The sequence below is a fragment of the Streptopelia decaocto genome (assembly GCF_964273445.1).
Source record: "Streptopelia decaocto genome assembly, chromosome: 9".
NCBI lineage: Eukaryota > Metazoa > Chordata > Aves > Columbiformes > Columbidae > Streptopelia > Streptopelia decaocto.
The window spans coordinates 3,143,062-3,157,549 of NC_138664.1; the positions used below are offsets into that span (position 1 = coordinate 3,143,062).

The 14,488-nt window shown below is 40.7% G+C and overlaps 1 protein-coding gene across 3 annotated transcripts in view; it reads left to right on the top strand.

Moving 5' to 3' along the window:
- PDE8A (phosphodiesterase 8A) overlaps nt 1-14,488 on the top strand; it is a 122,460-nt gene that overhangs the window by 94,230 nt on the left and 13,742 nt on the right. For all 3 annotated transcript variants that reach the window (XM_082061375.1, XM_082061374.1, XM_082061376.1), the window contains exons 9-19: nt 1,046-1,134; nt 2,366-2,417; nt 2,518-2,560; nt 3,488-3,565; nt 4,729-4,799; nt 5,414-5,578; nt 8,031-8,079; nt 8,326-8,461; nt 10,041-10,239; nt 12,975-13,192; nt 14,022-14,154. In XM_082061375.1, the coding sequence (XP_081917501.1) occupies nt 1,046-1,134; nt 2,366-2,417; nt 2,518-2,560; nt 3,488-3,565; nt 4,729-4,799; nt 5,414-5,578; nt 8,031-8,079; nt 8,326-8,461; nt 10,041-10,239; nt 12,975-13,192; nt 14,022-14,154 (1,233 nt within the window). The remainder of the gene's footprint in view (nt 1-1,045; nt 1,135-2,365; nt 2,418-2,517; nt 2,561-3,487; nt 3,566-4,728; nt 4,800-5,413; nt 5,579-8,030; nt 8,080-8,325; nt 8,462-10,040; nt 10,240-12,974; nt 13,193-14,021; nt 14,155-14,488) is intronic.

Here is a 14,488-nt window from a genome sequence, read left to right on the forward strand (position 1 = left end):
CACTGCAAGATCTGTCAGCCTAACATAAATAAATATGTATCATGTGCCTCATGAAGGATATTTTCACATACATTTGTAAGATCTGTTCTAAAGTCTGTTGAAGTCAACTGAAAGACAGCAGTTGGCACAGGTAGTGTATATTAAGTGAATATGCAATGCAGAATCAGTTACTCATTGTGGTATTTATTAGATGCCCAGATCAAAATATGCGTGTGTTAAAAAAGACCACCAACAACTGTTCTAGGGGTGGAAAAGTGAAAAATTGGAAATCTTGTCAGCTGCCAGGTTACAGAGGACTGGTTGGATGGTTCCAACAGGGGGAGACCCAGGGCTCCCAAATTTTGCTTTCCCTGAGTTTTGCTAAATAGCCCTGTGAGGGGGCAGCTCTGGTCCAGGCAGCACAGGTGATGGAGAGCCGGGTGGGCTGTCAGCGTTGTGCTGTGTGCGTCTTTGCTGTGGTGACTGGGAGAAGGGGACATTTCCTAAGTCTCATCGAAACGGAACATGAAGCTCTGCACTAGAAAGCAATGCCTTGTTTCCAGAAAAATTCCTTTCCACCCTGTCTTTTTTTATGAATTTTAGCAAAAACCTATGATACTGGCAATCTGATACATCAAAAATCGTCTGCCTAGATGCGATCCTGAAACCGGAGTGCTTTTAGAGGGGAGGTCAGCAGATGGGAGGCACAGTAGCTATTCTAGTAGGCTCTCTTTTGCTTTAAAAAAGCCAGGTTTACCTCTTTTTGAGACTGAACTGACAGTGTGGGAATTTGATGTGCTAGGATACCAGAGCGCTTTTAGTCACTGGTATATTTAATGTTAACCAGCGATATGATGGTTGTCCCTCCTTAAGTTCTCTGTGCGTTGGCAGCAACACGGTCACCTAAAGGTTGGTTATAGGGGAGGAATTAGAGGGTAAGCGCAGTTTAACCAACCCTGACTGGTTTTGTGTTGTAAGACGGCTTTCAATGAAAACAAAAGCTATGAAGCTACAGCTGCTCTTCCTGTTTTATCTGAACTTCCTTCCACTTGAATTCCTTTTTCAGGAATGGCAAGGAATGTACTATGTGAAAAAGAAAAATGGAGATAGCATACAACAAAATGTGAAGATACTACCTGTCGTTGGACAGGGAGGGTAAGTATGAAAGCTAAAGCCATGGTTTACATCTGAATCAAGGCTCAGTTTAGAGCTCAGTTGCTTTCAGGAGACATTGGATTATCTTGTTAATGAGTTTAAGAGAAACTTATGCAAGGAAGGGAGCCTCAGACCTCTACATTTAATTCCTTGGGGAAACATCTACTTTACATGCTGTGTACAGAGCAAGTGAAGTTCTCCTGATTCTCCCCAAAAAGGAGCCAAAGATGTAGATGTGCTCACTTGTGACTCTTAATCTCCTAATACATGTGCAGTGCAAGTGCAGCCTCCTCTCTTCCCATGTGTTGTGTTGGGAACATCAGGACCTACGTCCCATTCCACCGTGCACCTGTCCTGTGTCCCCCCATGCTCACCTACTCGTGCTTCGATCCTGGTCAAAATTCAAGCACGTCTTGATTTTTGTGCGACTTCACTTGGTCCCCAAATAGAGCATTTGAAGCACACAGGTGTATGCTAGTTACTGGTACATTTATGATGAGTCCTTCTGTACTATATTGGAAAAGTGGATCAGATTTCGTGCAGTAGTGGTTTCAAAGCCCTCTAAGGCAACATGAGCGTTAATTAAATAATGAATTAAAAGCACAGCACATTATCTTCCAGACTTGGCCAAGATAATCTTTTAGAAAGGGGTGTTTTCATGAAGAAAAGACCAAATGCAGCTTCTTTGTAGAGTTACTTCCTGAAAAAAAATGGGGTTTGGGTTGATTTAATCCTACCTTCTCTACTTTCCATCAACAGAGTCAAAACATATTTTAGCTTAAGATTCCAAGCTTGTAAGACCGATATGTATTACATACATTGCTACTCGTGGAACAATCTAAGCCCATTTGAAGCTGGCTTAGAAGTTTTCTGGTAATCAAGGGTGTAGTTTTCAGTTTGGTTGCTCTATCCCTAAATCCTATGGAAGGTTTTGATGGTTGGACTGCGCTGTTTATATCATACCTGACCCATCCTACAGTAGCCCAGAAGAAGCTGGGGGGTGTGGTGGGGCGAGCACAGAGTGTAAGAGACAATCTTTGCAAAAGATGCTTCCCTTTTATATTCCACATCATGTGCAGAACTGCTTTTTTTTTTTCCATTCCTAGCTGAGCCTTCCAGCCAGAACAGGATTTGTCCTCTATTAACTAGTTGGTCTTACCCATTTTATGTATCAGCACTGAATTAGAGCTGAGGTTTGGATGGGAATTAACACACTGTTTTTTGCCTACAGAAAGATTAGACACTATGTGTCAATTAGTAGACTGTGCAATGACAACAATAAGGTAAGTGAAAATAGTGCTATGCTTGCTTTAGTTTGAGCCCTAAATATTACAAACTAGTGGGAAAGTTCTGACTAACTGGATTTCTCGTACCGATTTGTAGGCAGAGAAGACATGTGAACGTGTTCAGGCTGAATCTCAGACAGGTATGACACATCTCTACTGTCGTAATAAGCAGAGAAGGTACCTGGGGAGAGAATAAAGCCTGTTGTTAGTGATCTGACTGAAAACCACAGTTGCACAGGACAGTCTGAACCGTACTGTTGAGATAGCGATAAGCTGGAAATCCAGCTCAAAAGGCAGGAGAGTAAACACATGCCCTCTCTACCTACCTCATTTGCTTTAGGAGTGATACAAAGCCACCCACCATTCACAAAGCAGTAGTAGGGCCCCAAGTTGGTATTTTGGTATTTCTGGATTGAGTGTCGTTAGAAATAAGAAGGATGCCGTCCAGTCATCACGTTGCCATGGCTGTTCTGTAGCTGGTGGCATCTATGTTTGCATTGCTTTTGCCTGTCTTGTGGGGTATTTGCGTGTGGGTGGAAATGAGGATGACCAACACTACCGTTCACCCTCATCCCGCATATCAACACTTCAGTTAAGAGATCCTCGGCATCCGCGCTGCAGATACTTGTTAACTGTAGCCTTGGTAGCCCAGGTTGTGTCTGTTGGAGTCCCTAAAGGACCAGGATACATCACCTAGTTTGCTGGCATGCAGTCTGCTCTGGTCCACCAGTTCTTTGTGGCACTCATCACTTGGATGAACTCAGGTGTGTTGCACAAGTTGTATTCGAAGCTACCGCTGTGTCACAGCCAAGAGAGGGAGTTTTCCCTCCAGACTGTTAGATTCCTTCTTCAAAAACACTTAGGCATGTTCTGCCAGGGAGCGTGACTGGGTTCATGACAGTGTAATTGAGTGAGAGTTTAAAAAGGAGCTTTTATTTGCTCTCATCTTCTGAAACATTGTGGTAAATGCCACTCGGCTGCCATCAGGCTTTCTCTGAGTTTCTGTTCCTTTAACACACATCTTAGGCACAACTTAATGCCATCGTACAATATCATTTTCTCCACAGATATTCAGACTTGCAGACACAAGGACAGGAGGAAAGGATCACTGGATGTCAGATCCACGACATCACGAGGGAGTGATGGTATGTTAAACAAGTGGATTTTGCTGATTTCTATATATATTCAGATTTTTATGTGCATACATACCTACACATATAGGTAAAGATGTATGTGTGTATATATATATAGACACAAATGAAATATCAAGTCATCAATTAATGAACAACTTTACATTTGTGAAATAGCCCCATTTTCTGCTCTTGAACTACTTTGAGTCTTTTTTTGAACCAGTGGAGAATGGAAGGCAGATCATCTACCGTCCTGCACGGAAGACCTCATAAATTCAACACAAATACTTTCAAATGTCAAACTCTAAACCTGACAAATTATTGCAGGTCTTACCTCTTCTCTTGATACATATTTTCTTATTAATTTTCTTTTCTTTTCACTGTGTTGGGATACTTGCATGATTCTATTCAAGTATACATCATTACAGTCTAGGCGACACACTAGTAAACATGGAAGTAGGTCTGTGGCAATGAGAACGCAATTGCACTCCAGTATAGCCAAAATAGCATTGATTCTTCTTCAGAGCTGCTCAGCACAAAGAGTAACAGAGACGTGTCTGCATTTTATAGACGGCACAACGTAATTATCCAGAAAAATCCCATCTTTGCCTTTTCTTTACAGAACCAAAATTGCTAACTGATACAAAAAATTTGTTTTTCAATTTCCAATGAATAATTGGCCAGAACCTTTGCTGTTCCAATTTTGTATAGCTGTCTTCACTTCAAAGGAGCTTTACCTCAGCTTGGAAGCCAAATCATTACGTCTTGTCATGTTGCATCAGGCAGCAAAGTAGACATACCCTGTAATAACCTAGGTGTAATAGTTACCTACTTGTGCCTGACAGTATATACACACACATCTCTATAGTCTTTTAACTGAGTTTTCAATTGAACGTTTTAAATAGTTAAAATAAACAAACAAACCACTAAACATTATTTTGCCAGGCTGTTACAGCTACTTATCTCTAATCTGAGATATCAGCAGTTCAGCAAGCCTCTCTTTGCACCTGTGCATCCCCAGCATAACAAGCCTGTGTATGCATTCTGCTATAGATTGCCTCTGAAGTGCATAGCAGGGTAAACAGTTCAGGAAATGAATTAAGATTTCTTGGCTGAATCCTTCTGTCTCACCTTGTCGCTGAAATTGGGATACAAACTCTGCTTTGTTTCCCACACAGGCAGCTCACAAAGGCGTCACTCTTCTATGGCCAGGATACATTCCATGACTATCGAAGCGCCCATCACCAAGGTAATGTGCGCTGTCACGAGCTGTTGTCACCTGTGCTGTACTGGAAAATTGGGACACAAGGCCCCACTACAGCACCAGACTGAGGAATGAGGCAGCGTTGGCCTCGGGGGCAACTTCTTGGCCCATTCCCCGTGCCCACTGCTGGAGCTCCAAAAAGCCAAAGGCTCTGAATAAAGTTCTCCCAAGCCTGCTAAGCAGAGTGTCAGCCCTTTTTAATGATTTTTGTCACCATGAAGGAGAGACTAGAGATTCCCCTTCTCACTTAGGCATTGTAAACTGCCTTCTGAAAACATTCAAGGATTTCGCAAAAATCAGCTCATTAATAAATTAAGAGAAGTGAATGGGAGAAGGTATACTAAGTCCATTCAGAGACATTTTAAGGCAGTGCCTCGAGCAGGAAAGTCATTAACAAGACTGCACTCTTTGAGGCCAGGATCTTGTTCCCTCAGCCAGTAGCAAACATGAGTGTTTTATTAACATCCCTTTCAGTTTGATTCTCCCCCATGTGGATTAAAGTCATAGATCTCGTTTATTTGCTATGAGTTTTCCATAGTAATTGATAAGTGTTTTCTTAAATCGCTTCTAAATTAAAAACTTGTCTAATGCTAAACTAGGTAATAAACATCATCAATGCTGCCCAAGAAAGCAGTCCCATGCCAGTTGCAGAAGCTTTAGACCGAGTTTTGGAGATTTTAAGAACCACTGAATTGTACTCTCCACAACTGGGGACGAAAGATGAGGATCCACACACAAGTGACCTCGTTGGAGGGTTAATGACAGTAAGTACATATTGTCACAAACAGCTATTGCTAAACGTTCCACTGATTGATTTTCCCGGTTATTTGTTCTTTATCCTCTGCGTGTGCTTTGCCTCTACAATCCCAGATTTTCAGGGCAAACCGCATACCTCTTTTGGTGGATTTTTTCCCCTATATTAATAATGTAGCTCTGAAAATGAGCAGATAGTTGACCGGTGCCTTTGAAGCATCAGTTTTGCTAGAAATGGAAAGGGAAACCAATTCTTTCTTCAGCGTGATTCATTGTAGAAAGCTAGAGATGGGAAAGGAAGAAAGCAAGATAGCTAGACATTTGTATTTCTTAATTAGGATTAGAATGGCATGTTTTGGGAACTTTTCAGTGTATAGAAAGAATGTGTTTTCAAAAGAATGCAAAATACATGTTTTTGCTGCTGTTTCTTGGATTATATTTATACCTGTAGAGACTCATAGAAAGACCAGAGTGCTTTGAGCTAAAAACATGAATGTTCGCATTTTAAAATACAATCCTGCTCCGCAGAACTGATAATTTAAATAACTAACACAAGAAAAAGCCTGAAGAAGGCATGTATTATGTTGTTATGTTATGAAACGAGGAATGTGGGCATTGGGAAAAGAAGCGTTGTACCCAAAGTTGAACAAAGGGCACGTAGCAAAGCAAGAATTGAATTCAAACCTTCAGGGCCTGGTGTCTGACCCTCCTGATAATAACTCGGTGAACTTGGATGAACGTTACCTGTGCCTTAAGGGTAAATATCCCCATTAGTTTGTAGGTTGCATATAAAAAGCTACCTCAGGAAAAAAATTGAGAGTGTGTTGGGTGCAAAAAGGCTCACAAGAGGTGAGCTGTTATCTGGGCTATCAGCATTTCATGCTGTAACTATCAAGACACCTCTGCAGTATCCATCAGAATGTTTAAACAGGTTACATATATTTTTGCCATTTGAAATCCTGGAGCAAATATTTAATCATGAGAAACGTAAAAGAGTCTTTAAGGATTCCAGGAGAAGACCCGAGTGGCTGAATTTACTAACAGAGTACACAAAATATATTGTTACCTTAACTATAAATATGTAGGAAGAATATTGATACCTGTAATCATTAGAGGCTCCAAGTGAATCATTTCTCCTGCTGAATGCACACAGTCCATAAACTCAACTGTTTTCTCCTTTTTGTGATTGTTGATTCTTAGATACATTTGTATTCTGACTGTATTCAGTCCATGGTTCCAGCACATGTGGGTAACAATATTGCGAAACACAAAGTCCTTACTAAAACTAAACCAAAGGCGATTTTATGGAGCAGTAGAAAAGCTGAGAAAATCCATTTCAGAGCATGAGGGTATATGGTATATTACAAGTTTTAAAATTATCTGGGAGAAACATTTTTCCCGCAAAGGGTCTGTTGAAAACAAAATTATATTATTACATTTAATGTTCAAAGTTATGTCTGAGTAGGGAACAAGTAGCAGGTTATTGGATTTGAACTCTCAAGCAGAATTCATGATGGGAAGGGCATTTGGAGTTCAAAGATGGATTTGCCAGATACAATTACACCTGGTATTTCAGTTCTTAAAAAACTAATCTTTGATTCAGCACGATACACAGCATCTGGTGTCCTAAATACTTGTGCCATAGCGGTGCTGTTGAGGGGTCACTGAGCCAGTTGTAGGAGTAGAACTCCCTTTTAAATCACAAAACTCCTGCCTAATTTACTTACAAATGTGAAAATAAAAATGAGATGTAACAATTCAGCGCAGGCATCGCATGTTCAGATATAGCATCCACATTCACTTCTGCTATATTTCGGGTGCATAGCACTGTTAGGAACGTTCAGAAAGATTTAAATTTTTAATAACTCTTGTTTTACGTCATGGGCTAAACATTAATATGCAGTAACTAGCTGCTGTATACATCGAAAGAGGAATCAGGATACGGGCCACGGCATTTAGAATTATCAGCTGAAAAGTAAACATTAAGAATATGATTCTGTTAGTTTTAATCTTTCGTCTCAGTTTGCACATCTAGGCATCGTGCCAGATTGACACCTAGGAGGCACGGAGTTGGAGAATAAGCAAGCATATGTTATGCTTTGATGGAAGGGAAGCCTCAGAGCCATTCTTGGCCGTGTCTGGTTTGTGACACACGTCCAGAACCCTCGTCCGTGTTGTCCAGACAAAGGTGGGTGTGAGGCTGTTGCTCCACCTGCACCTGAGACGTCTGAGCTTGTACCCGACTTCATATTGTGTCCCGTATCTTGCAGTTTCTCATCCGTTATGAGCTGTATATAAACAGGTAAATCTGACCAGTACACACAAATAAGAGAGAAGCGGCGTTGATGACGGTGACAGACCACAGCCAGGCGTCCCTAGAGCCGTTGTGCTCCTGCTTGGTGTCAGCATCTTACAGACATTTGTACAATACCCTGCGTGTAACTCTCAACTTTTATTTAACAGGATGGTTTACGAAGATTATCAGGGAACGAATACATATTGTCAGCAAAACGTAAGTTTTTATTTGGCAATTACTGAGATATTAAAGCTTGTTAAGAAATGTAAGAAACGGAGGAAATGTGGTCAGGTGTTTATTTTTATAAACTTTGTTTTAGTTTTATTTATAAGCATTCTTCTGCAGCATTATTGAGCTTTATAGAAATGATAATTGCCAGGCTTTACTACAGAAAACACGTACATTGAGTAAAATTGTAGCTCAGGGTTATTAACAGTGATCTGCAAATACATTCTTCAACAGAAACTCACCAGGTCGCCGGCAGTTTGATCTCTCCAATCTCCCTCAATGACATCCCCCCGCGGATAACACAGGCGATGGAAAATGAGGAACACTGGGACTTCGATATCTTTGAACTTGAGGCTGCCACCCATAAAAGGTCGGTAAACTCAAGAGCTCCTAAATTGAAGTTGCTGAAAACCGACTTAAATGTTTTTAATTTCTCTACGTGTGCTTTTAAAATGGAATTACTTTTATTTTCAAAGGCAAATGTTTCAGATTTTCTTGCTGTCATTTCTAGTTTTGTATGAATCCCTTAAATATCTTCTGTTTCATCATACGCTATTTCCTGCAGATTCCCAGTGGATGTAAGTGAAGATTATATATCTTTGATATGGTATAGTAACAAACCAACATCATTTTAAACGCATTCCTTTTCTGTTCTCAATAATAGAGAAGTTCTACACATAAAATTGTTGTCTTGTGGGGATTCAAATTATGCCCAACTACACACAGAGTCAACATGCTGGTCTTCATTTGATCAGTTGATACAGATCATGTTTTATTTTCTCTCTGTGTAACTGGGTAACTTTTATTCCTAAACAGCTCAAATATGTCTTTTCAGCAGAATTCCCGCTGTCTTTCTCTGGGATTAGAGAAAGGTGTTTATGCTAAAATCTTGGCAGGCTACATTTTCTGTATAAGATTAACTGAAGAATATTTACTGATAAAAGGTAGGGCATACCAATTTCCATCACAGAACTTTTCAAAAGCAGATCAGCAGTTCTGATAGACTGTGCTTCATTAGCAGCAAATGCTCCCACTAAGACTGTAAATTGATCTTTGTGTTTAAATCCTTGTTTTTATTTGCTGATGCCTATCAAAAGTTCTCCTTGGGGTCTAGTTTCATGTATCGTGCTTTGTCTTAGTTTAAAGCTTCTATGAGACACTAATTTGGAGGCTTGATCCTGCAATTGATTGACTGTCTTAAGCCCTCATCAAAATCTCAGACCTGTAAGAGCTTTGAAATATATTCAAAAAGAGTGTCTAAGGAAGATATCAGGTTTTTAGTTAACATATATGCAGTTAATTTTTAGACCATGGTTTTAAGAGCTAAAAACAGTGGAAAAAAATCCTTTTTAATTTTTTCTTCAAAGTGATTTTATTGTAAGTGGAGAAATTGCACCCAGTTACTTTAGCATATATTTTGCTTTACTATGTTCCCATTTCTAATTATATGCTATAGATACAGTAATTAAAAAAAAAATTCAAAATGTAGTCTTGTCTGTGTGATTTACAACATTTAATATACACATTGCAGTAACTTAAGAATTAATTATCCCAGCCAACATGCATGAGATCAACAGATACGTTTCTCTGTTCCTATTGATCACAGTGGGACAAAAGAGGCACTTGTTGCCTGTCCTCTTATTAAAGGTATTGTAAATATGATTTCTTCCTGCTGTGTTTAAATAAAGCAATTCATTTATTAAGAGAATTAAAGTGATCTTCAATGAATCACAGCTATGAGTATGTTATTAGTATTGTCTTCAAGTCCAAGCAGATATATGGTAGTAAAGCCAAGAAATGGCAAAACCTGGCCCAGCCGTTTGCTGCCAGAACACCTTAATCTGACATGTCCCTGGTTAAAAATGCTCTATGGGTTAATCCTAGTTATACTATATCATATTCTTTCAAGCTCATTTGTTTTGAAACTTTGTGTTTCTTTTTCTCCACAGGCCTTTGGTTTATCTGGGTCTCAAAATATTTGCTCGCTTTGGAATCTGTGAATTCCTAAACTGTTCAGAATCAACTCTGAGGTCGTGGTTACAAGTTATTGAAGCCAACTACCATTCCTCCAACTCCTACCATAATTCTACTCATTCAGCAGATGTACTACATGCCACTGCTTATTTCTTGTCTAAAGAAAGAGTAAAGGTAAGTCCACGTTAATAAGAAACAGTGTAGGTGAGAAGTACAAGTGCAATCAAAGGAAGATCTCTGTAAAAAAGGTGCCAAGTGCCTTCCAGTTTAGCAACTCTGAGGTGAAAGAACTGGGCTGCTTTACATGAGTTCTAGGATCTCTCTTATAGAATGTGTGGAAGGATGGATACTAATATTACGGGAATCAAGGTATTCTTGATGGGAGAATAAGAAATCTCCTTTTAAAACTTTCTTATAGTTAAACTTCCTCAGATGGGTGAGCAAATGACATGATTATTTTTGTGGTGGTACATACCATATACAGATTTAATGTAATAAACCACCACATCTTACGCCTTGTGATGGTAATTTTGCAGAAGGCTCCCAGGACAGTATAGACCATAAAATAGGTTTAGTGCTTCCAAAGCCACATCACCCACTGGACAAGATGCCCTGAGGCTTAAAGAGACTGCATTGGAGAAGACTATTGAAACACATTACTTCTCAAAGTTCCTTGTACCGTAGCACCCAGTGACGAATTAGAGACGCTGACAACCAGAATAAATCAGAGCAAACTTTGTTCTCACATGCCCAGAGGGCAGACCGGAGAAGTGGAATTAAAACAGTGCTTGCATGTGTATGCGGTGGAGTGGTAGGACGTATTTCTGAGCTGCATTTTTGGATAGATGTTTGTACCCCGAGTTGGCCCGCCTAAGGGTAGTGCTGGTGATGGGCACCTGGCTGAGACATTTGTGACTGTAAACAGGCTTCTGACAGCTCATTAAAGCTGTAGAAGTCTCCTAACCTGGAGCTGCAGCTCATTAGTGTGCTCTCCAGAGGCCGACTCACAAATATGATATGCCAAGTGGGAATAGAACTTCACTAGATATTTTCAGCCCCTGATTTGCCAGAGGTTTAGCTGGTCTTCCCAAGAATATCTATGAAAACCAGACAATATCTGGGCTCATTTCAATGCCATAGAAGCATGACTGCCTCCTCCTTTTCCAGAATGTTATTTCCATTCCTCTGTAGGCATAGGAAGAGAAAAAAAATGTTGTAGCAGCAGAAGGAGCAGGATCAAAGTTCAAAATTCTCCCTTTATCTTTTCAAAGTTACAGCCCAGCTGCTTTTGTGTTGTCCAGAGTTCGACTTAACCTAAATAAAAAAGGCCAGATTCTGCCACTCAGATTCACACTGAGACAATTCTTTTTTCGGTAAATTGAACTCTGTTCTTGCCTGGCAGTTTTTTCTGTCTCCCAAACTGCAGCAGTATTATCAGAATCATTTCCACATCTGTGCCACAGGAGTAAGGATGGCAAATTTAGACTCCTTTACCTCAAACTGGGGTAAAGGTGCTGTAAATCCCTGCATAGTTTGTTATGTCAGGCTCAGGAAATAGGTGTGAGATACACTGCTGTGGTCCTACAGGTCAAGTATTGTCCAGTTTCTGGCCACTTCCCATCTGTCTCAGCCAGACTGAGCACTGGTCAGTGTGTCCCTCTGGGGAGAACCTGTTCCAAAAAGCTCTCCTAACTTCATCCCACAAAAACAGAATCCAATGAGCAGCAGCTGAAAGCAAGAAGCTAACATGTGGCAGATAGTATTGCAGACAACGCGAACCATGAACCTAGAGTAGAAATAATTATTTGCCTTTTCTTGTTGTCCACAAGACCCTCTTGACAGGCCTCAATGAATAAGATCTTTGCTCCATCAAAGTGAAGTCACCGCATTAATTTGGGAGGTGTACAGTACGGTAGGGGTTGTCTTTTTACCTACCAAGTCTAACCATCCTGAATGGTACTGTCAAAGCCAGGAGAGAATTTGGACCTTAAATTCAAGTTAATTGGAATGGAAATTATCTGCCCTGCTCCCAGATCCAACTGGGAACATTTCTGCTCCTGTGTCTCTTTCATTTATTACAACTTTTAACATAATTGTTTTGTATCTGCGATCCCTTACAAAAAGCCCAGTATAAACACAGCATATACAATCCATTCTGTGATGCTTGGTTCTTTTTCTCTTTTATGCTATTAATACAGTATTAAAACACTCAAACTCGGATAGTTCTGTATTTCATTATAGAGTAGATACAATTAGACATAAAGCAATGACCAGTGTAAGTAGAAATAAAGCACAGAGTGCAGCATGCTAAGAGAGTCAGAATTTGACACCAAAATTATAGAACAGAGTATCATGGAGTTTTCCCATGGATGTGAACCATCCAGTATTCTTCATAGAATTCATATTAGCCGTAGCCCCAGGACTCTGTTATTATTGAACTAGATATATGGGAAACATTCCTTAGAAACTTTAAATCTAGCCGTCGCATAAGTGGAATGTGATTAGGACTAATTAAGTATCCAAAAGAAATGAAGGGGTCTGCTGGAAATGGAGTAATTTTTAGCAGTATTGGTCTTTTTTTCCAAGCCAAATACCCTAGCTCCAAGTGAAGGTGGTTTCTTTGTTGTTAGAAAACACGAACTAATTTATTACTTTGCGTTTGTTTAATTGGATGTGCTTTGTCAAAGGTGCAGCTGAGGCAAAATTGAAGAGGCACAAAGTGGCCAAAAAAGTCATGGAGTGTTCAATGAAGCTTATAATGAATTTTCCATTGCTCTGCCTAGAATGTCTGACCCTTACTGATCTTCAGAGTTCTGGCTTTTGTTCCTCAGCAACTTGGCTTAATCTTATGGACAGTGTAGGGTTTCTAATGAGTCTGCCAGAAAAACTGAGCATCCTTCTATTTTCAGCAAACTTTGGATCCGATTGATGAGGTTGCTGCGCTCATTGCTGCCACAGTCCATGACGTGGATCACCCAGGAAGAACAAATTCTTTCCTGTGCAATGCTGGCAGCGAGCTGGCGATTCTCTACAACGACACCGCGGTGCTGGAGAGCCACCACGCTGCCCTGGCTTTCCAGCTCACCACCCAGGATGACAAATGCAATATATTTAAAAACATGGAGAGGTAAGCTTAAAACCCAGGGTCCTTTGTCTGCCCATTAGCATCTCTCACTTTGTTCTGTGTAATGCAAATAAGCATCCTAGAGGAGGGCAGTGCCTTGTGGATATATCTGCAGCCCTTATAGAAGTTTGCTTCTAAACCAGTAGAGGGCTTCTGCTTGTCCTGCACAGACTTAGGAGTAATCCCATGGTTTCAGTTCCTTCCATGAATAAAAAGGTAGATCCTATCTAAGGGATTTAGTGTAAATCTGAATGTTAGCAAGTCTAGAAGAATAATTTTGTGTCGTTGGACGTAGAAGACAAGCTACGGCTGAGTGGGTAGATGTTTGTTGGGTAGAACAAGGATATGAAGAGTCACAGAGCATCAGTTAAAAGTTAAATGCCTTGTTGCTCTGGGAAGGATAGTGAAGGACCTGTTCTTCCAGTCTAAAAAGGCATTTAGGGCGATGATGCGACCATTGCCTCAGTGCTCTAAAGACACAGGAGAACAGCGTTGCTGAAAACATGGCTGGAGGGTGAGCCACTGTCGAGTGTCTGTGCTGGAAGCCTTGGGGACGTGCCGCTGTGGCACGTCCTGGCAGCCCTCCTGAGGAGCTGCTGTCTGTGCTGACCGCTCTCATGCTGTTTCTCCTAGAGGTCCAGTCATGCCTCTAGCACGTATGTCTTGGCACACCAAAAGGTACTTCATCCAGCGTAGATCCCGAGCCTTTCTTACTGTTCTTTCTTTCCCCAGCACCTCTCTTCAATGGAAATGGTCTGTAGCGTTTTTGTTAGACTTGTTTTAGCAAGTTGTGAACTAGCCAGCATTCTTAATTGTTTCCTTCTTTAAACAGGAATGAGTATCGAACCCTTCGCCAAGCCATTATTGACATGGTCTTAGCAACAGAAATGACAAAGCACTTTGAGCATGTCAACAAGTTTGTCAACAGCATTAATAAACCCTTGGCAGCGCTAGAAGAAAACGGGGTAAGCAACACTGCAAGTCCTCCTTAAAATGACTAGGCAGGGCTGGGGAACCCTGGCAGCAGGAAATGCCCACATGGTGTTCTGAGAAAGTTTATCAGAAACGTGCAGAGAGACTAGAAGTGTCTTTCACCTCTGGGTTTGAATCCCTTTCTGCTTAACATGGTTGTCACACATTCTCAGGATGAGTGAAACTCCCTTGGATCCTATTAATATTGCAGTGCTATGATGTTGTACTTGGGGCCAGAAGCTTGGGTTGTGTATTTTCCTGTTAAAAATGTGATTTTGATGAACCCAGTCGCTCCCATGGAGGGAGTGCTAGTGGCAAGAGCCACTA